The sequence below is a fragment of the Notolepis coatsorum genome, assembly GCF_963971535.1.
Source record: "Notolepis coatsorum genome assembly, chromosome: 6".
NCBI lineage: Eukaryota > Metazoa > Chordata > Actinopteri > Aulopiformes > Paralepididae > Notolepis > Notolepis coatsorum.
The window spans coordinates 90,715,440-90,736,342 of NC_140170.1; the positions used below are offsets into that span (position 1 = coordinate 90,715,440).

At 44.2% G+C, this 20,903-nt stretch overlaps 1 protein-coding gene across 1 annotated transcript in view; it reads left to right on the forward strand.

The window, feature by feature from the left end:
• The window catches only part of itcha (itchy E3 ubiquitin protein ligase a), an 86,648-nt gene that overhangs the window by 19,750 nt on the left and 45,995 nt on the right, over window positions 1-20,903 (forward strand). The window contains exons 3-4 of the mRNA XM_084316252.1: window positions 6,267-6,408; window positions 9,505-9,629. Of these exons, the coding sequence (XP_084172378.1) occupies window positions 6,267-6,408; window positions 9,505-9,629 (267 nt within the window). The remainder of the gene's footprint in view (window positions 1-6,266; window positions 6,409-9,504; window positions 9,630-20,903) is intronic.

Below are 20,903 nucleotides of genomic sequence, written 5' to 3' on the forward strand. Positions count from 1 at the left end.
GGGAGACATTCGGCAAATGACGGCGAGTCCGGGAATCGAACTCGGAGTCAACCAGATCCGTGACGCAGCACGGAGTCCCGCGACGCAGCGCGGTAACATGGTGTGCTACTGGAGCACCCCAGAGAATTTTACCATTATGGGATGTCGATTTACCCGGTCCATCTCCAGCTTGTATAATGGTATATACGTCCAAATCATGTTGTTTATCGAGTTATTGGCAATCGATCACTATGTAGTGTGTCGAGATCGAGTCCCGGGACCTATAGCGAGTGCCCGGAAGTAATATGGCAGACCAGCACAACCTCTACGGCACTTCCTGTTAAGCGATTGCGCCGATCGGCCACCAGATGGCGCTCCTGAACCGCCAGAGAGCTCAGTGGGTCCTCCTGGTGGATCTCAGGCCAGCGGAGTGGAAATATGAATCCGATCCCAGATTTTTGAAATATTGATATTAAAGACGCTGTAAAGCGTCCTCGGCAGGGAGCGAAATTAACTTTTTGACTCACCGGCCAGTGGCGGGTAGATGGGAAGAGTCTACCCGCCAAGCATATTTCTTACCTGCCAATATATATTTTATATATACAATTTTTTTTTAAATAAAATATATATTATATAATCATACTTGTAGTTGTATTATCTGCGAGACATCGCCACCACGCAATAAGTCAAAATGCTTGCTATCTGCAAACAGCTCCACTGTCTGTTTTGGCTGTGTTGCTCTTCTAGAAAAATAATCCTTTCAGGGTTGCCTATTGAAATACTGTACACTTTCCTGATTAATTGAAATGGGGGACCCTGATGTAAACAAGACGAAAGTCTTTCTCTGGTCTGCATCCCCTTAACAATTGTGTGTATTGAGCTGTACTGTATTGTACCCATTCTGCAATTTGTTAATAAAGTTTTCAATCAATCAATCAATCACACCTCCAGTACAGAAACATTGTTTGAGTTTGCGTGTCAGGTAGACCATTGATTGACAGTCGAGTCTGCCAATTACATCACATCGCTTGCACTCCGGTGCTGCAGCTGGACCCATTGCCCACCTCTGCTGTTGATAACGCTAGCCAAGTTATTATACACACAGATACACAGTGGGCCAGTGACTTTGGTGTAGGGGTGTAACAATGCATCGTTCCTAAGGGGGAAATTCAACTGCATCGATTTGAAAATGTTAGAATAGATTATCGCAATTTTAATGTGTACACGTTATGTTATTGTCATGTCCGTTACAGCCAACACACCGACATACGCTACTGCATCAACGTTATGATTAACAAAGCAAGGCATTCGTTTTGTTGCATTAACGTTATATTACTATTGCTATCGATAAATCTAGGTGTTCTAAAATCTATTGCTATTGGTAAGAGAGACTATAATAAGTTGGTGTCTCGGAAAACGAGAGCCCTGATCGCGGAGTTTCAGGAAGTAAACAAGAAAAATGAGAGCTTCCGATTGGTCATTTGCTTTATTTCCCATGAAACCAGTCACTTCACTCTACTGTGATTGGACCGTTGGCTTGAGTGCAATGTGGGACTTGTAGTTTTTTAACGATCTCGCAGCGGAGGAAAAAAAAGACGAGAGAGGCTATAATCTGTATTCGCACAGCGTGCGCGTAATTGATTTTTACCGTTCGCATACACATATTTTTAGGGGCCTGCTTATGAACTAAACGTCTACACGCCACACGGCGGGCAGCCCTCTAAGTGTCATGCGCCAAAGGTAAAAACAGACCGCCCCTGGCGGGCGGCGGGCTTTAGTTTCGGTCCCTGGTCCTCGGCAACTTGAGCATGGCCGGGAATGACGCTTTTAAGCGTTTTCCGGCAGTCAAAGTGTTAAAAACATAGTCTAAACAGACAATTTAAAAACAAAAGCGCAATAAAATTAAAATAAAAAGCTAACAGTCAAAGGCCTTTTTGAACAGGTAGGTTTTCAGGCTTGCCTTCTCTATCTATCTATCTATCTATCTATCTATCTATCTATCTATCTATCTATCTATCTATCTATCTATCTATCTATCTATCTATCTATCTATCTATCTATCTATCTATCTATCTATCTATCTATCTATCTATCTATCTATCTATCTATCTACCTCTCTACCTCTCTACCTCTCTACCTCTCTCTCTCTGTTCAATGATTTAAAGTGGCCAAACGTTACAATATAAATACTAATTGGATTTTTGGCTGGTAAAAAATCTGCCCGGCTGGTAGTTTTTAAAATCTACCAGCCAAATGGCTGGTAAGTCAAAAAGTTAAGTTTGTTCCCTGTAATAGCGCTTCGAAAGCGATCCGATGCACTCGAGTGTTTGTCTGGACCCACGTAAAACAAAATATAACTGCCGGAGGGATTTCCTCGATGCACCAGCGCCACTTCCGGTTTGGCGTGGAGTGTAACTCGCCCGATCATCCACCAGGCGGCGGTATTGAGGCGTTGCAATTAGGGCTGTCAGTTTATCGCGTTAATTCGATTAATTAATTACACAGCAAATTATCGCGTTATAAAAATTAACTAAAAATGTATTACAAAAAATAAAATGATATTGAAATACTTTTTTTTTTGTATCATTAATTCCATAAGAATGTAGAATACACATTTACAGACTTTTTTTTTTTAATATGGTCCATTTGCATGTTTTTGGTATCTGATTCTAGGGACATCTATGAATCTCAGGGAATGTATTCCCAGTGTCAGAAATACTGTGGGCTAGATCCACAAAGAATGGATTGCACGGTGCAAGTTGCACCCTTACTTACAATTCATTATGAATTGAAAATGGGGGACCCTGATGTAAAGAAGATGAAAGTCTTTCTCTGGTCTGCATCCCCTTAACAATTGTGTGTATTGAGCCGTACTGTATTGTACCCATTCTGCAATCTGTTTTTTTTTTTTTATCCACTTTTTCTCCCATTTTCTATATTTTTTCCCATCCCAATTTCGTATCATCCAATTCAACCCTCCCCTGTCACGAACGCTGTTTCTTGCCTCCCACAAGCCGGCTGCAATGTGGACTAAGTCATACATAGCACAAGTCCCCTCCGGTACTTGAGGTAACAGCAGTCGCATCTTTTCACCTGCGCAGCTCGATCTCTCAGTGGCGAGGAGTAACGCGTGGGAGGCTCACGCTGCCCCCGACACTTCCTGATTCTACTGCGCAGGCGCACCAACCGACCTGTAGGAGTCGCTGTCCACAACGCCCGATCCCCACCCATCAGTTTCCCACCCCCTAATACGGCCAATGTGTATTAGTACGGACGACCAGCTAAACTGAAAGCAATGTGGAGCGCTGGGATCGAACAGGCGATCCCAGCGTCTCCGCATTCGTGGCGAGCGCCTTGCCCACTACGCCACGTAGCCGCCCTCCATTCTGCAATCTGTTAATAACATTTTCATTCAATCAATCAATCTGCGCGGTGATTGAATGCACATTTTATTCTACTAGATACAGTACTGAATTCTGCCATCTGGACACATGCAATTTGAAATATGATTATAGAATATCAGGCATAAAATGGTAATGTGATTAATTAGATTAATTAATTATAAATCCTGTAATTAATTCGATTAATTTTTTTTATCGCCTGACAGCACTAGTTGCAATATCAGACAGGGTGCCGCTGCAGTCCCAGAGGGAGGCTGGATGGATTATGAATGCCATGGCGAAAAAATGAAATATTGATCCCAACAATGTGTTTATTCGTTGTTGGCGTTCAACGCATGGCGGGCAATAACGAATTATCACGTTGTTGGCGTCTAATGTGTTAAGGCTGAACGATATGGAAAAACACAGATTGCAATTGCGATATGATTCAGAATGTTAGATGGAATGGCTTTTATTTTATTTCCATTGGGGGGGGGGGGGGGGGGGGGAGAGAGTATTAAAACTACATATTAATTAACATGATGTGTTTTTTGTCGCGGTCGGTAGTGTACCAAACAAATATGTCTGCTTACGTCTGTACTGTAGGATATGATTTGTAAGCCAGAGTGGCCTAAAGGTTAGAGAAGCAGGTTTGTGACCAGAAGGTCTCTGGTTTGACCCCCCGGACCGGCAGGGAAAATCCGGGCGGGGGAAGTGAATTAATAACTCTCCCGTCCCTCAATACCAACCCCTGAAGTGCCCCTTGCCCAAAGCACTTAACCCCCGACTGCTCAGTGGAGTTGCTCAGTGGCCAACAGTGGCTCCCAGGTGTGAATGGAACTGTGTGAATGTGAAGCAGGGCGTTGCTGAAAAAGAACAGAGAACCTACCCTGGGTAAATAAAGGATTAAAAAATAATCTGCCCTTAATTAAACTGCAAATTAATGATAATAGGGAAGTGTGGGGGAGAGGTTATCATGCACACGGTTGATACAAATGTATTGTTAAAACATTACTAATCAAATATCATTTAGATTCAGGAGTTCGGTAGAGGACTTGCCTTTCTCTGGCCATCCAATTCTGTCCGCTTGAGTGACAGTGGCTTGGGAGGTAGAGCAGTTGTCGGGTAATCTGGAGATTCCCGGTTCGATTCCCAGGCAGCGTGTCGAAGTGTCCTTGAGCAAGACACTTAGGCTGCGGTTACACTAGGGCCGATTTCGTTTTCAGTTTTGTTTTTCAGAACGCTACGTAATGGCAGGCAAGTTAGACATCGTTTTGTCTCCTGACCACTGAGTGATGTATATACATGTAGTACAATGCCAAAGCAGTAGGTGGTGATGTAGTTCAAACATGAAGGCCATTTTCATCCAATCAGAAAGGTTGAACGAGTCATCTACATCCTGCTCAAAATCTCAGAAAAGCCACCATCTTTATACCTCGCATGAGCCATTTAGCTAGTAGCTACATAGCATTTATTTTTCAGCAAGAAATAAAGTGCAATAAACAAAAACGGATACATTCACTGTGTGTTCTGCCTCATTTGTTGGTGATTTGTTGATGAAACAAAACTAACATCAACACAATTGACCACCAAGAGCGGAGTTTAGTCTCACAAAAATATCGCAGATTTTGTTAGCTTACGTGCTAACGTGATTGGGATATGCCATTATAACAGTATAGCATTGTGGCTAGCAGGGTAGTAACGTTAATGCTAGCAGAATGAATGGATGTAAACTTTATTTAACAGATTGCAGAATGGGTACAATTAGGGATGGGTACCGAATTCGGTACTTTTGAGGTACCGAACCGAAACACGTCGGTACTACCGAGTATCGAATCACGTGAGATACCGAATTTTCTTTTATTTTTTTTTTATTTTTCTATATTTTTTTTGCTTTTTTTTTTTTTCATGTCAACGTTCACACGCACAATATATGCTTACCTAGGATTTGACTTGATTCAACAACAAAGCAGTCGGAGCAATGGCAAGCCGAAAACTGTCGAAATTGTAGTTATTTGAAGTTTGGATTTTTTTTTCACAACTGAGGTAGGTAAATAAAATTTCTTGAGACTAAAGGCCGAAAAAAGGTACCGTTGGGTACCGGTATTGATTCACAGGTACCGGTACCGGTATCGGTTCAAATGTGAAAGGTACCCATCCCTAGGTACAATACAATACGGCTCAATACAAACAATTGTTAAGGGAATGCAGACTGTTGTAGCTTGGACTGGGCTCCTTATAACAATAACTTGACAACACGTTGGTAGCCGCAGCTACTTGGGACAGCTCTGCTGTAAACACTGGAAATAATTAACTAATGGACGGAGTCGACGTCCAGCCAGGGGAGAATTTGGCGTCGGTCTCTACTGCGCATGGGCATTGGGCAGAACGGCTCCGTATCCGGCTCGCGCAAATTACATGGCACCATTGTCGGCGAGTTTCGGCGAGTTTCCAAAACGAAAACACCCTTTCAGCGTTGCCACTAGAAAAACGCGTTTTCCTGCCAAAACTGCGGTTCTTTTTAACTTGGACATGCAAACGTAATCATTCGAAAATAGAACGTTGCTGTTTTACACCAGTGTAACCATGGCCTTATGGTTGCCTCTGACGTCAGTGTGAATGGGTAAAAATGTAGAGGTACAAATTGTAAAGCGCTTTGGATAAAAGAGATATAAATGCAGTTCATTTCAGGGAAAAGGGTGGGGGAGGGACGACGAGGCAAGGGGTGTAAGGGGGAGGGGTGTAAGGGGAAGAGGAAGGAGAGGATACAGGGTGGAGGGGCAGGTGTGAACAGAGGCCTTAAAGGGAACTTCCACAGAAGCAATAATAACTTTTGTTTCCTGACTTAATTAGTTTGAGAAACCCCTTGTGAGATAAAGAAGCAAGTTTGTTTTCTTATCCACCCAGTGCTGTCGGCCAAACTGAAGGAGAACAAGAAGAACTGGTTTGGCCCCAGTCCCTATGTTGAGGTGACTGTGGACGGCCAGTCCAAGAAGACTGAGAAGTGCAACAACACACACAGCCCCAAATGGAAGCAGGCGCTCACGGTGTAAGTAGCACTACAGCCTTTCTCTCTCTCTCCATGTCAAGTCACTGTCGGCTGTTGGGATGTGTGCGGTTAGGAATTTACCTGTGCGGATGGCGTGGGTTAAATTTGATAATTTCTATTCACTTTGATCCTCGTAAGGCTGTACTAGATGGCGCTACCGGTCAACACGACACACGTGCATTGATTATTTCTGGCATGTGATAGTGGTCCTGCTCTTCAAAATAGAAGTCCCAAGCACTCGTATCTAATATCAACGCAGTGTATCACGTGCCAGAAATAATCAACGCAACTGTGTCGTGTTGACCGGTAGCACATCCCTAGTACAGCCTTACTTTATAGTAATTATAATAATGATCAAATAGATTTTCAAGAATCCACGCCATCTGCACGGGTAAATTCATAGCCTCACACATCTAGAGACCTAAACAGATTGCATCTACGTTGAGAGGCGCCTTCAATCTCTGGACCAAAATGCATAAACCCCATGCATTTCTAGCAGGAGTGGTACCTGGGGGTAGTGTTGGTTCATGCTGCTCTGGAGAAAGCAGTGCCAGAGCTTCCCTCAGTCAGCTGATCACCTGATAGGGAACAAGATAAGGAAGTGTACTGTACAGCTGTTTGACCTGTTTAGACCACAGAGCATGTCATGAATGGACCGGTGACCTAAATGCTCCAATATTATTAGTCATTTATTTATTTTATCCCCCCCCCCCCCCAGATAAAACGTTTACAGGGACAGTGCACATTAATCAACCGTGCTGTAAATGTGCTAATAGTAGTAATAGTGGAAGACATAGTAAAAGGAAGACATAACTGCATGCAAACAATTAAAAGTCAATAAAAGCAAAAGTATATAAAACATGAATATAGAATAAGCCAAGTAGTTGGTACAGTAATCAAATCAAATTTATTTGTAAGGCCCGACAACACACGTTAATGTCCCCATGGGCCGGACACGTCTTCTTTAAACAAGTCAAGAAGAAACATAACAATAAGTCAAGAACAAAACTAGACCATAAGGTCCAACAAATTTAAAATAAATGCAAATAAATAATAGAATGCAAGCACTCCCAGACATACCCCACGCGAAGGTAAGGAAAAATTCACTAAAACCTAACAATAGGGAAAAATGCTCCACAGGCAGTGTGGAGAGAAACCTTAGAAGGGCCATTCAAGGGGGGATCTCCCTTCTTAGATGTCGGTGATAGTAGTGTTGCAGACTAACAGTTGGTAAGCATGCACTCATGTGTGTAGTGAAACACAGATGAGTGCATGCAATAGCAACTGAACATTTTGAAAATTTTTAGATAGAGCTGATAGCGTTAGCAACTGAACATTTTGAGAGATTAAAGATAGAGCTGATAGCGAATCTATTTGAGGCACAGGGGCGACGCAAAAAGGGTTGCGTCCTCCCCGTCTTAATCACGGGACGTTCAACACTCCGGTCATCGCTCCGAGACAGCCGGAGACAGGGAGATGGGGGGCGGCGCAGAGAGGGTCGCAACCTCCCCGACATCATCGCGGGACGTCTAGCACTCCGGTCACGACTACGAGACCGCCGGAGACGGGGAGACAGGAGGGCACGCAGGGAGGGTCGCATCCTCCCGGGACGTCCGACACTCCGGTCAACACTCCGGCACAGCAACTCACAGGGAGACGGGACAGGCGTTAGACAGCTCGCGTGATTGTAGTGGGCGGACATAGCAATAGATACAAGTGGTAAGCATATGTGTGAATAGAGTAGATATATGAAGTAAGCATATTATATGAATAGAATAGAAGTACTTAACCCAGCAATGAAACCACGTTGACAGACCACAAACCATGTTGACAGACCACAGACAGAAGACTGTAAGGAGCTGATCCGTGGCCTCAGTGGTGCACGTAGAGCAGTCTCTGCTATCTTGGCCAAGATCCCGAGACATCCATCACCAGTAAGGCACACATGAAGCAGACACAAAATAAAACGTAAGCAAATTAGCTGACAGTTATGCACAACAAGACATTAAGCATTAGCAGACAAGACACAATTATAGGCAACAAGCGTCAACAGACGAGACCCAATTATAGACAACAAGGCGTAAGCATCAACAGACGAGACGCAATTATAGACAACAAGGCATAAGCATTAACGGATGAGACACAATTATACTTACTTATACTTCTACTCCGGAGCTGTAGAGAGCATCTTGACTGGAAACGTCACTGCCTGGTATGGAAACAGCACGGCACAGGACAAGAAGGCCCTACAGAGAGTGGTGCGCTCAGCCGAGCGTACTACGGGTATTGCACTACCACCCCTGCAGGTCCTATATAACAAGAGGTGCAAATCCAGAGCCTGCAGAATAATGAAAGACCCTCACCACCCCTACTACAGCCTGTTCAAGCTGCTGAAGTCAGGCAAACGCCTGCGAACACCAGCAACTACGACAGAGAGACTTCGGCTCAGCTTCTTCCCCCAGGCCATCAGAGCCTTGAACACTGAACTCTCCACACACAAGCACACATGAGCACACACACAACACACACACTGTACACGCTCACACTTATGGTCACTTTACAAAAGGAAAGGTCACTTTAAAAATAGTATAGTATAACTTGAGATTGTATAATATAGCAGTGTACATAAAGACCCAGTGCCTCATCCGTAGCTAACAGTGTATTGCATTATCACAGGACCTAGCATGTCTTACCATGCTCTGTAAAAACTCATGTACATATACCGATATGCCCTACTTTGATTACTTGTATTATTGCACAATGTCATTCTATTGGATTCTTATTATATTATTATTATTGTATTATGCACAATCGTTGCGGGCAAGACCCCCCGCATTTCACTGTATACTTGTATGCCGTGACAAATAAAACTCTTGACTTGACTCTTGATTATAGACAACAAGACGTAAGCATTAACAGACAAGACACAATTATAGACGAGACATAAGCATAATCGTATCATAGTATCATCTATCACTTTAAATAATGATTGAAGAAGTGTTTTGGAGACAGTAGGCTCTTCAACCGTACTGTGGCTGTGCAGAGCTTATAATGCGCTCTTTAAATCAAACTCACATTTTTCTCTTCTCTGTCCAGAATCGTCACGCCCTTCAGCAAGCTGATCTTCCGCGTGTGGAGCCACCAGACTCTGAAGGCAGACATCCTGTTGGGACTGGCCACGCTAGAGATCAGTGAGACTCTCAAGGCTAATGAATTGAAACGTGAGTTCAGTCTCTTCCGTTCCGCTTATGTGCTGGCCTTCTTACGCTAGCCTTTCTTCCAGACTCTGGAGGCATGACCAAATGTTGGGTCTCAGGCTTTGCACAGAGGATCTGACAGTAGAGGACCTATATGCTTGGTTTAGTCGTAACTTGAGTTTGTGTAACTCAGTTGGAAGAGTTTGACACCAACGTGACCACGCATTCTGAAAATCAAGCACTCGGTGTACTATAAGGCACCTTGAATATGGAGGTGTAGTCTGACGTCACTTTGGACCGCCCGCGAGGTCCACCCGTATAGGGATTTATCATTGGGAAAATGGATTATCGGCTATTGTAACAATTCTGCCTCATGAACATTGAAAAGCTTTCCATTTTTTCACAGAATGACTTCCCTTCTATCACTAACATTATTGTTTAAGCATTTTTGGTTGAAATTAAATTCAGCGATTTATTTTTACGATTAATTGCGAATATTTTTATGTTGAGCTATAGATTGTGGATGAATATGCACAGAAAGGTACATTGCGTTTTCAAGATGGTGGACCGGCCGGAAACAGCAATAACGTAACCACTACACCTCCCTATAGAAGAGCCCACCAAATGGGACGTTATTACTATCGTATCACAAAGTTCTATCCCTATATCCTTATGATCATCCTACTGTTATGTACTCTAAAATGTCCATTAATAGCTCTGTTGTTTGCCTTGCTTCAACAAGAAAGCATGCAGTGTCCTAGAGAGGCTACGATTGGGGTTGGTGGTCATCTGTTTCATAGAGGAGATTAACACTTAACACTTTCAATGCCAACGACGAGATAACTCGTTTGTTCATGCCGACCTTTCATTGCCAACGACGAGAGATATCGTTTTTTTTATTAGCGATTTGAATTCCTATTTCATCAATCTAGTCTCACGTTAGTGCTGCAAACTCTCTCTGAGCTCCATTGGGAAAATACCGCCCCTATCGTCTCTCCCTGTGGTACTGCACCCCTTTGGAATAGATTGATTTCTTCAGCCTGAGAGAGAGAGAGAGAACTGTAACAACAGGATTGATAAGTGCATGATGAGTGGTGGCATATTGATTGCACCGAATGGGAAATTCTTGGCCGAAACCGATACCGAAAATAGAAAACAGTTGGCCGAAAGCCGAAAGGCCGAAAATGATTCATAGAATAGATTTTTTTTACCAATGTTGTGGAACATTATGATTATGGAAAAATATATGATTATGGCAAAACTTAACTTGAATAATAAATAATCACTATTATGCGTCCATAAAACTAGAGCTGCCGCGATTACCGCATTACCGCGGTATCGCTGTTACATCACGGCCACCGCAGAGTAGGCTGAATACCGCGTCACCGCTGTTTTTTATAATAATAATAATAAATTATCCTCCTCTCGTTGGGCTTGCGGCTCTGCAGATATACCCTACTCATCTATCGAGGTTCCAAGCGACCCTATTGGGTACCAGAAAAGTCACGTGAAACATTGCAGACCACTGATTGGTCAGAAGAGAGACGCGTCACACGTTGTAGCGTCATGCAGTGTGTTACCACCAATCGGCAAGCGCGTGTTAGGTTTTTACTTCCTGAATGTCAGATCATCACAACACGGCTAATAACGTTAGCTTTAACTCTCCGCCGGAGTCGACTACGATCGCTCCTAAGGAGTACTAAACGAGACATAATGATTTTACTGTCTGCAACGAATGTTATAATAAAAGCCCTTCGTTCTATACACTTGTCTGATTGAAAACTTTATTAACAGACCGCAGAATGGGACAACTCGGCACGCTCTGAGCAAAGAAAGGAACTGAGATATGAATAGAGTATTGCTTACCTTGCTATTGTCCGGTAAATACGCTGATGTTATTGAACGTATAACTATATAATGTTAATGCCACAAAACGAATGCCTTTATTATAAAGTAGTAACTTTATAGTAATAATAATAAGAAAGGGTCGGGGGGGTTAGGGGTAACCACCCCTGCCCGCGACACCGAGTGAACGGCGCACGACCAGAGGGTAAACTTCGAATCCGTGTTTCACTTTCAATAACTAATGCGTGCTTGCCGAATCCCAAACAATATTCATGCTGCAAAGTCATCCTCTAAAAATAGACATTTAGACTAGAGGCAGGCTATATGCTATAAAGAGTAGACTACTACTAAAAAAAAAATGCATTCAAACTTTTTTTTAATTTTTTGTGTGCATGCGGTAATAACCGCGGCGGTAGGAAATATTTTGCAAATTTGTGCGGTAAGGAAATAATCAATACCGCGGCAGCTCTACATAAAACATTTATTCAGCACTTCTGAATGCATACAGTACATTAATTCCATCTTTTCTCTGGCTGCCGCAGCGGACATCTGTGCTCTACTGAGCGCACCTTTCTAGTCCCCAGCTGAATGTGCTCGCTTGACTCGGCACAGTAGACAGCGTCAAAATGTGAATAATATGCATATTAGATCACTCGGTGATTAACCGCGACGGGCATATGGTGAATGGGGATGTCATCATCATCATCATCATCATTTTATTTATCCGTACAAGGAATCACCACAGTCCAACAGTACATATTCACATAATTCACAAAAAATACCATGGCCGAAAGGAACAGGAAGAAGAAAAAATCTTATATATACCTGCCCCTCCCGACAGCGCGACATCATCACAACAACACGCGAATGATATGCATAGATCACTCCTACCGCGACGGGCATAATAGTGAATGAGGATATGGAAGCATGTTGAAGACGCATTTGTTGGACGCGTTGCGCGCAGAGTTTACATAGGGGCAGCGCGACTCCCGACAGCGCGACATCATCACAACAACACGCGAATGATATGCATAGATCACTCCTACCGCGACGGGCATAATAGTGAATGAGGATATGGAAGCATGTTGAAGACGCATTTGTTGGACGCGTTGCGCGCAGAGTTTACATAGGGGCAGCGCGACTCCCGACAGGGCAACATCATCACAACAACACGCGAGGTTGTTTCTGTTTCGGTGATATATTTTCGGTGAAAAAAACTCTTTCGGCCGAAAGCCGAAAGGCCATTTTTTGCCATTTTCTGCCGAAAACTTTCGGTGCCGAAATTTCGGTGCATCCCTAATATTGATCATAGTGCATATGAGGTCGACATATAATCACATTCCAGATGAAGTGAAGTACATGGTGGGGGACAGTTCAATGATGAATTATAGGCGATGTATTGGAGTTCTCCTTGTGTTATGTATGTTTTCATACATGAGAGACCCTTATCCATGTGACACATTGTGTCCCTAATGTCACTACCCTTGATTGATAGCCTTTAGCCAGTTACAGCCAGGCCTGAAAATGTGACATGAAACAACCTGCACTTCAGCTTAAAATATGATTGAATGTAGAATTATACTGTATATGACCCTTCCACCTAAATAGAAAACACATTTCTTAGAGCGCTCATCGTTGAAATCACAGGGAAAGATAAACTCAGTTGGGGAACACATGAGTATGAATTTTGCCACATAAGTCAAGTCAAGAGTTTTAATTGTCACGGCATACAAGTATACAATGAAATGCGGGTGGTCTTGCCCGCGACGATGTGCAATACAGTGGTACAACATATAATAGAATCCAATAAAAAAACAGTGGTACAACATATAATAGAATCCAATAAAAAAACAACATTGCGGGGAGCTCCAGTAGCTCACGCGTATCTCGGCGCTATTTCGGCGTCGGGGACAACCGTGCGCGTCACGGATCTGGGGTACATGAGTTCGACTCCCGGACTCGCCGTATTTTCTCAGTGTCTTCCCCTGATCTATATCCCATTCAACCTGTTTCTGTCGGTCATGCTTGACCAGAAAAAGCGATAAACGCTAAAAAATGAAGCTTAAAAAAAGAAAAAAAAGAAAACATTGTGCAATAAACAGGTAACATGGTGTGACATCTCGGTATCTGTACATATTATTTACAGAGCATATAGGACATGCTAGGTAGCTTTAGTAGTGCTATACACTGTTCCTGTTGTTATACTAATTTAAAGTGGCCTTTCCTCTTGGCCATAAGTGTGCGTGCGTGCGGCGTGAGTGTGTGCCCGCTCGTGTTAAAGTGGCTGCTAGTGTGTGAGCGTGCACAGCGTGCGTGTCGTGTGTGTGCTCGTGTGTGCTTGTGTGTGGATAGTTCAGTGTTCTGTGGCACTCAATGTTCATTGTTCAAGGCTCTGATGGCTTGGGGGAAGAAGCTGAGCCTAAGCCTCTCTGTCCTAGTAGCTGGGGTTCGCAGGCGTCTGCCTGACCTCAGCAGCTGGAACAGGCTGTTATTGGGGTGGTGGGGGTCTTTCATTATTCTGCAGGCTCTGGATTTGCACCTCTTGTTGTATAGAACCTGCAGGGGAGGTAGCGCAATACCCGTGGTACGCTCGGCTGAGCGCACCACTCTCTGTAGGGCCTTCTTGTCCTGTGCCGTGCTGTTTCCATACCAGGCAGTGATGTTTCCGGTCAAGATGCTCTCTACAGCTCCTGAGTAGAAGGACTGGAGTATCTTCCCCGATACTCTGAACTTCCTTAACTGTCTCAGGTGGTAGAGGCGCTGCTTCGCTTTCTTTACTACTGTGTCTGTGTGTTGACCATGTCAGATCCTCTGAGATGTGGACCCCCAGGTACTTAAAGCTGCTCACCCTGTCCACGGTAGCCCCGTTAATCATCAGTGGTGTGTGTGTCTCCTGCTGTCCTCTTCTATAATCCACGATCAGCTCCTTGGTTTTACCAATGTTCAGGAGCAGGCTGTTGTCCTGGCACCAGCGTTCCAGTACCTCAACCTCCTCCCGGTAGGCCTTCTCGTCGTTGTCCGAGATCAGCCCCACCACCACCGTGTCGTCTGCGAACTTCACTATGGAGTTGGAGCTGAACTTGGCCACACAGTCGTGTGTGTAGAGTGAGTACAGCAGGGGGCTTAGAACACAGCCCTGGGGGGACCCGATGCTCAGGGTGATGGTGTTGGAGGTCTGACCCCCCACCCTGACCGCCTGGGGTCTTTCACTCAGAAAGTCCAGTACCCAGGCGCTCAGGGCGGAGCTCAGACCCAGCTCGATCAGCTTGTCCACCAGTCTGGTGGGGACTATGGTGTTGAACGCTGAGCTGTAGTCAATGAACAACAGTCTCACATAGCCCCCCTTCTGACGGTCAAGGTGGGAGAGAGTGCTGTGCAGTACCTGGGAGACCGCGTCGTCAGTGGACCTGTTTGTCCTGTATGCAAATTGCATAGGGTCCATATCACTGGGGAGGGAGGCACAAATGTGGTCCTTGACCAGCCTCTCGAAACATTTCATGACCACAGAGGTGAGTGCCACCGGTCTGTAGTCATTTGGACATGTTGGGGAGGGTTTCTTCGGTACAGGGATGATGGTAGACATCTTGAAGCAGGCAGGGACCACTGACTCCGCCAGGGATTGATTAAATATGGCGGTGAACACCGGGGCAAGCTGGTTGGCACAGGACTTAAGTATGCGTCCTGTTATACCATCTGGGCCAGCAGCCTTCCTGGTGTTCACCTGCATAAATGCTCTTCTCACACTGTGTTCCGACAACGAGAGAGCGCCCCCGCCCCCCCGCGGTTGCCCCTCCCCCTCCACAACAGCCGGCGCGCCAGTGACGTCACTAGCCAGAGGGCTAGCGGCGACACTGTCTACACCGAACCGAGCGTAGAAGGAGTTGAGTTTGTCCGCGAGAGAGGCGTCGTCGCTCCCCATTGAGGGGGCGCTGACTTTGTAGTCAGTTATTGTCTTCAGTCCCCGCCACAAGCCTCTTGTGTCGTTTTGTGCCATTTGTGTCTCCAGTTTATCAGCATATGTCCTCTTAGCAAGTTTAACAGCCTTGCGCAGAGTGTAGACTGAAGCCTTGTACTCTTCCATATTTCCTGACTCTCTGCCCAGGTTATAAGCCGTGGTGCGAGAGTTCAGAGCTGCTCTGATAGTACTGTCCAACAAGGTTTCTGGTTTGGGAACACCCGCACCATTTTCGTGAGGACCAAATTGTCAGCTACTGTTGTTATGTAGCTCACAACGGTATCAGCGTACTCGCTGACGTCACTGGCGCTTCCTTGAAACATGTCCCAGTCTGTGTCTGCGAGCGCCTCCTGTAGCGTGGCCTCTGATTCGTCAGACCACTTTTTTGTCTCACGTGATCTTTGTTTGTATGCAGGGATTAAAAAAATGGAGTCGTGATCGCTCGCGCTTGCAGCACCCATCAATGGCGGAGCCGCTACAGCTTTGTAGCCGGCTCTGAACGGGGTGTAACAATGCTCGAGTGTGTTCCTCCCCCTCGTGGAGCAGGCGATGTGCTGAAAAAAGGACGGCATCACTTTCTTCAGATTCGCCTGGTTGAAATCACCAACCACTATCATCGCGGCGTCCGGGTGCTTGATCTGTTGTCTGTTGAGGTGGTCGTGTAATTCCACCAGCGCTTTGCCAGTATTTGCCTGTGGGGGTATATATACGACGGACATAATGACCGCGGTAAACTCACGGGGTAGGTGGAACGGACGGCACAGGATTGAGAGATGTTCCATATCTGGGGAGCATGAACTTGAGAGGACATGTACTTCTTTGGGATTAACCCAGAGATTGTTCGTGAGGATGCAGACCCCACCTCCGATGCTCTTCCCAGAGGCTGCCGTGCGATCCGCTCTCAGGACGGTGAAGTTGTCCGATGGAGAGACGCTTTTGTCCGGCGTCGCTGGCTTGAGCCATGTCTCCGTGAAACACATGATGTTAACGTCTCTCATCTCCCGTTGGAATCGGACCCTCGCTCTCAAGTCGTCCATCCTTCCCTCCAACGAACGTGCATTCGCCAGAAAGATGGATGGAATTGCTGGACGGTAAGCAGATCTTTTTAATCTAAGCCTGATACCTCCTCGTCTTCCTCTGCCTCTTTCTGCCGTTTCCTTTGTTGCCGTTCTCCCGCTTGATTTCTGTTAGCCATTCTGGGCATAAAGTGTCTCCAAACTCCTCTTTGAGTCCGGAGTTTAGGTCCATAAGTGTCTGGCGGTCGTATGACAATCCCGCCAGTGATGTTTTAATAAAAAAAGTAGAAAAAACAAACATAATAGCAAAAAATTTGCACAATCGTCGCGGAGCTAAACCAAAGGCGACTGACCGGGGTCGCGCCATAGCAGCACACAACTTCAATAACCTTAAGGGGGTGGGCGTTTTCTACAGCCCCCAAATGTGCGGGGTACTAATATAGCCTTATCACTCAGTCTAGGAGACCAGAGATTCGAGGATCATCATGCTCGCCTGATGGGAGGGCTGGCAGGATCAACGACTGTACAGCAGGGTTTCTGTTAGAAAAAAAATTGTTGCCGGCCTCAGTGTCCGGTAGATTTCAATCTACCGGTCAAATGAGAGAAATTCCGGTCAGTTTATTGAGCTTAAAAACAATTGATAGGCAAAAGAATGACAACAAAACAAAAGAATGACATCATCAAGGCATGTAGATTTATAATATTTTTACTTAAAACTAGGCTACTTTTGCGTATAAAGTCATTATATTCCAAATAAAATAAGTCCAGAGACTCCGTGCTGCTGCCGACTTTAAATCAAATAGGTGTCTGTGGGCAGTCGCCCGACATTAATAAACAGCAGTCTGTTATAATCACATTTTTATGAGCTAACGAATTCCGTTATATTGGACATTTGTATTAATTATATCAAGCGAAGAACTGAGAAATTTGGCAGAGAGAGACGGCAACATTATCGTGGGTTTGCGTGACGACTCTCTCTCTCTCTCCACCTCCCAACGACTTATTTGCGAGAGTATGTCGATGCAGAGCAGCAGATACAGCTGTTTTCTGGCTCTATCTGGGGACCGCACAGCAGCGCCCCCCACCCAACAGCTGAATTGCCAATGGCTGAATTGGAGTACTGCACTGTGCCGCTGCTGCTCCGGCTCTGCAGCTTCACATGCACTCGCAAACGCAGCACTAAGCTCTCGCTGACAACGTCGTTGTCATTATTAGAAGCAACGATGAAACAAATGTAATGATTGTTTCGTTCATCGCATAGGCTATTTAATTTTAGCCTATTTTAATACAATTCAAATAATCAAATTGTGCTTAGAGGGAATTATTTTCACCGGACATTAAGACCGGAGAGATTAAATATGTCGGATTTCAACAGATTTTGCCGGTCAAATACCGGTAATTACCGGCTAACGGAAACGCTGCTGTACAGGTGTACACATGACTCACTTTGAACTTCCTTAGGCACCTAAGGAAGTAGAGGCGCTGCCGTGCCTTCTTCACTACAATGTGTGTGGTCCATGTCAAGTCCTCGGATATGTGGACTCCGAGGTACTTAAAACTGTTCACTCTCTCGACCGGTGCCCGTCGATGCTGAGGGGGCTGTAGTCCCTGGCCCCCGACCTCCTAAAGTCCATAATCTTATTCTTATTATACATTATGGGAAGTCAGACAAGAAGATGGATACCAATCTCCTCTCTGTGCGTTCAGGAGAAAGCTATCCGGCTGCAAGATAGCCTAGCACAAATTAATGGAAGCGGATACAGATCAGCTAGCCTAGCTTAAAACTCAGGAAGAGGTGTTTTTGAACAGCTAGGCTAGCTCGTCTGTATACATTAATTTGTGCTAAGCTAGTTTGCAACCGGATAGCTTTCTACTGAACGCACAGTGGTTATGGAGCAGCGTTGTCTCCTTTATCAATCGTGTTGGCTACCAGCCTGGCTACTGCCACTGGACTTGGTGTCGTATGTTTCATATTTGTTTCAGAGAACTTTTGAATGTTTTTTCCACCGGGGCTTTTGAACTGTCGTGCCATTATATTTATGACAAGAAGCTTGAAATATGACATGATGACCCCATGTTAGGCCACAGCAATTACATTGGAGACTTCTTGGCGTTTGCACACACTGTGGACCCTTGGCCTGTTGGTCCACTTGTTATGTAAGAACGCCTTTCTGCTTGTGTCTGTTCTGTGGACATTTCCCCAGGCTATACTGAGTATACAGGTCTACCTGCGGGGACATGGAGTATATATTATACAGTGTGTATATATGCTATACTATATAGTTTCTATTGAGATATTAAGCTCATGACCTCCTTGACTTTGAGTCAAGCAGGTGAATGTGTTTACTCTGCCTGTACAATGGCTCCTCTCAGACATCAAGCCATGTGACATGAGACTCTGCTTTGCACTCTCCTACTCTGTGACACGGCTCCCTTTCAGCAGCTCAAAGTAAAAAATTCACTCCATACGTCGCTCTACCGAGGCTTCAAAGGAACAACGTTTATTGCTTACCGTTTGTTGAGTAGCCTATATCATCGTAGCAATAATACACCACTACCTGTTGGCTTAGAACGCTGTGCCGCTTATAAAAAGTAAGGGAGATGTTTAAAAAAAAAAATGAAGTCACTCTTAAGAATTGCTCCTATTTATGAAGCAGCATGCCGATGTCTTTCCATATCATTCCTGTTAGTTGAAGAATAGCTCACGTGTCTCTGCGTTACGTCACCTTACTGTATTACAGTGATAGCAAACACTGTGTGGAACATCACTGTTAAGACTTCATGCTGACTGTGAAAGAAGAAGGACAGAGTCTTTTACACAAGATGTCTCTGGTCCTTCCCCGGGATTATTGAATAAGAGGATGCTGAGTCACAACAAAACTTGGCTATATAGAGGCAAAAAAACTACAAAAAATTCTCATATCCAAAAGTAGTAGATAGATAAATAGGTCATACATGTAGGTATGCATTTGGTTATGTGGGTTTGTAGGCAGGTGGGTGGGTGGTTATGTATTATTATGTACGCAGTATACAATATATGCATGTATGTACTGTGTGTATGTATGTTTGTATTAACATGTATCTTTTGAATGTATTCTGGTATTTTATAACATGTATATTCTTTTTTACAAAACAGGGGAAGTTCTCGATAAGCCTCTAGGCTTCTAACTTCTCCTTCACAATATGGTTATAACTTATGTATTTATTTTTTTTACTTTTGTTTAACTGTGTTAATAAATAAACACAAAAAATACAAAGTGCTATATAGAAATACATTTCCTTCAACTTAAAAACACAATTCCAATGACATAGCAAACACAAGGGTAACTTCCAAATAAGTTAAGTTCCTAAGAAGTTATTTATTTAAGTACAGTGTATAAGGTTTAACGTTGAACACTAAAACACATGCATGCACAACAGAGGACTGAGCAATCACGTATTAGACAATGATGTGTGTTTCTAAGCTGACCCCAAACTTTCACTGCACATTTTTTTTTTAATGCATATATATATATTTTTTTATCCACTTTTTCTCCCATTTTCTATATTTTTCTCCCATCCCAATTTCGTATCATCCAATTCAACCCTCCCCTGTCACGGACGCTGTTTCTTGCCTCCCACAAGCCGGCTGCAATGTGGACTAAAGGCCTCTGCATGCTACAGAAACTTCAAAGCAACTGCACCACAACATCGACAAAGCAACGGTGTTGCAGACACTCTACCTTTATGCTTCTGCAAAATCAACGCGCAGCCTATGTAACATTGTACCCCGTACGTAGCTAGGTTCCCTAGATAGATGACGCTTCCCTTCTCAACCAACCCATTGATAACGGGCAGAAGAATAAGCATCATTTTTACTTCCGGGCGGGGGGTTTCAAAATAAAAGAGCGAGTCTAAAAGCACTGTAAATACGTTTATTTTTTACAATATCTAACGTTACACGAACCTAAACTAATCTAAAGTTAGTTTAGGTTCGTGTTAACGTTAGATAATGTACAAAATAAACGTATTTCCGGTGCTTTTAGTCGTCGCTCTTTTATTTTGAAATCCCCCGACCGGAAGTATTATAGTGTCTGTTGCTAGCAGCTTAACTTGTCAGCCGGTTCTGTGCTTCAACGTAACTTCATTAGTTTCCAATGGAGAGGAGAGAAAGACCGGCTCACATGCAGCTCAAACTACCTGTTGGAATAAATTAATTGATTGATGTTTAACTTGTCCCTGTGTGTGTCCAGTCATTTCGACTAGCAAACGTTGTATTTAACATTACCTCAGGATACCATTGTATTTAGTTGGTTAGCTATGTAGCTAATGTGGATAGCATTTTGAATATCACCAATGCTAGCTGGCTGGCTACAGATTTATTTACTAACTTATGGAGGCTTTTTAATCGTCAAGGTAAGAGAGGATTTGTCATGATCAACTGAAGGCGTATGCTATGGAACAATATGTGCTTGGGTTTTCAGAAAAAGGCCAGTTATGACG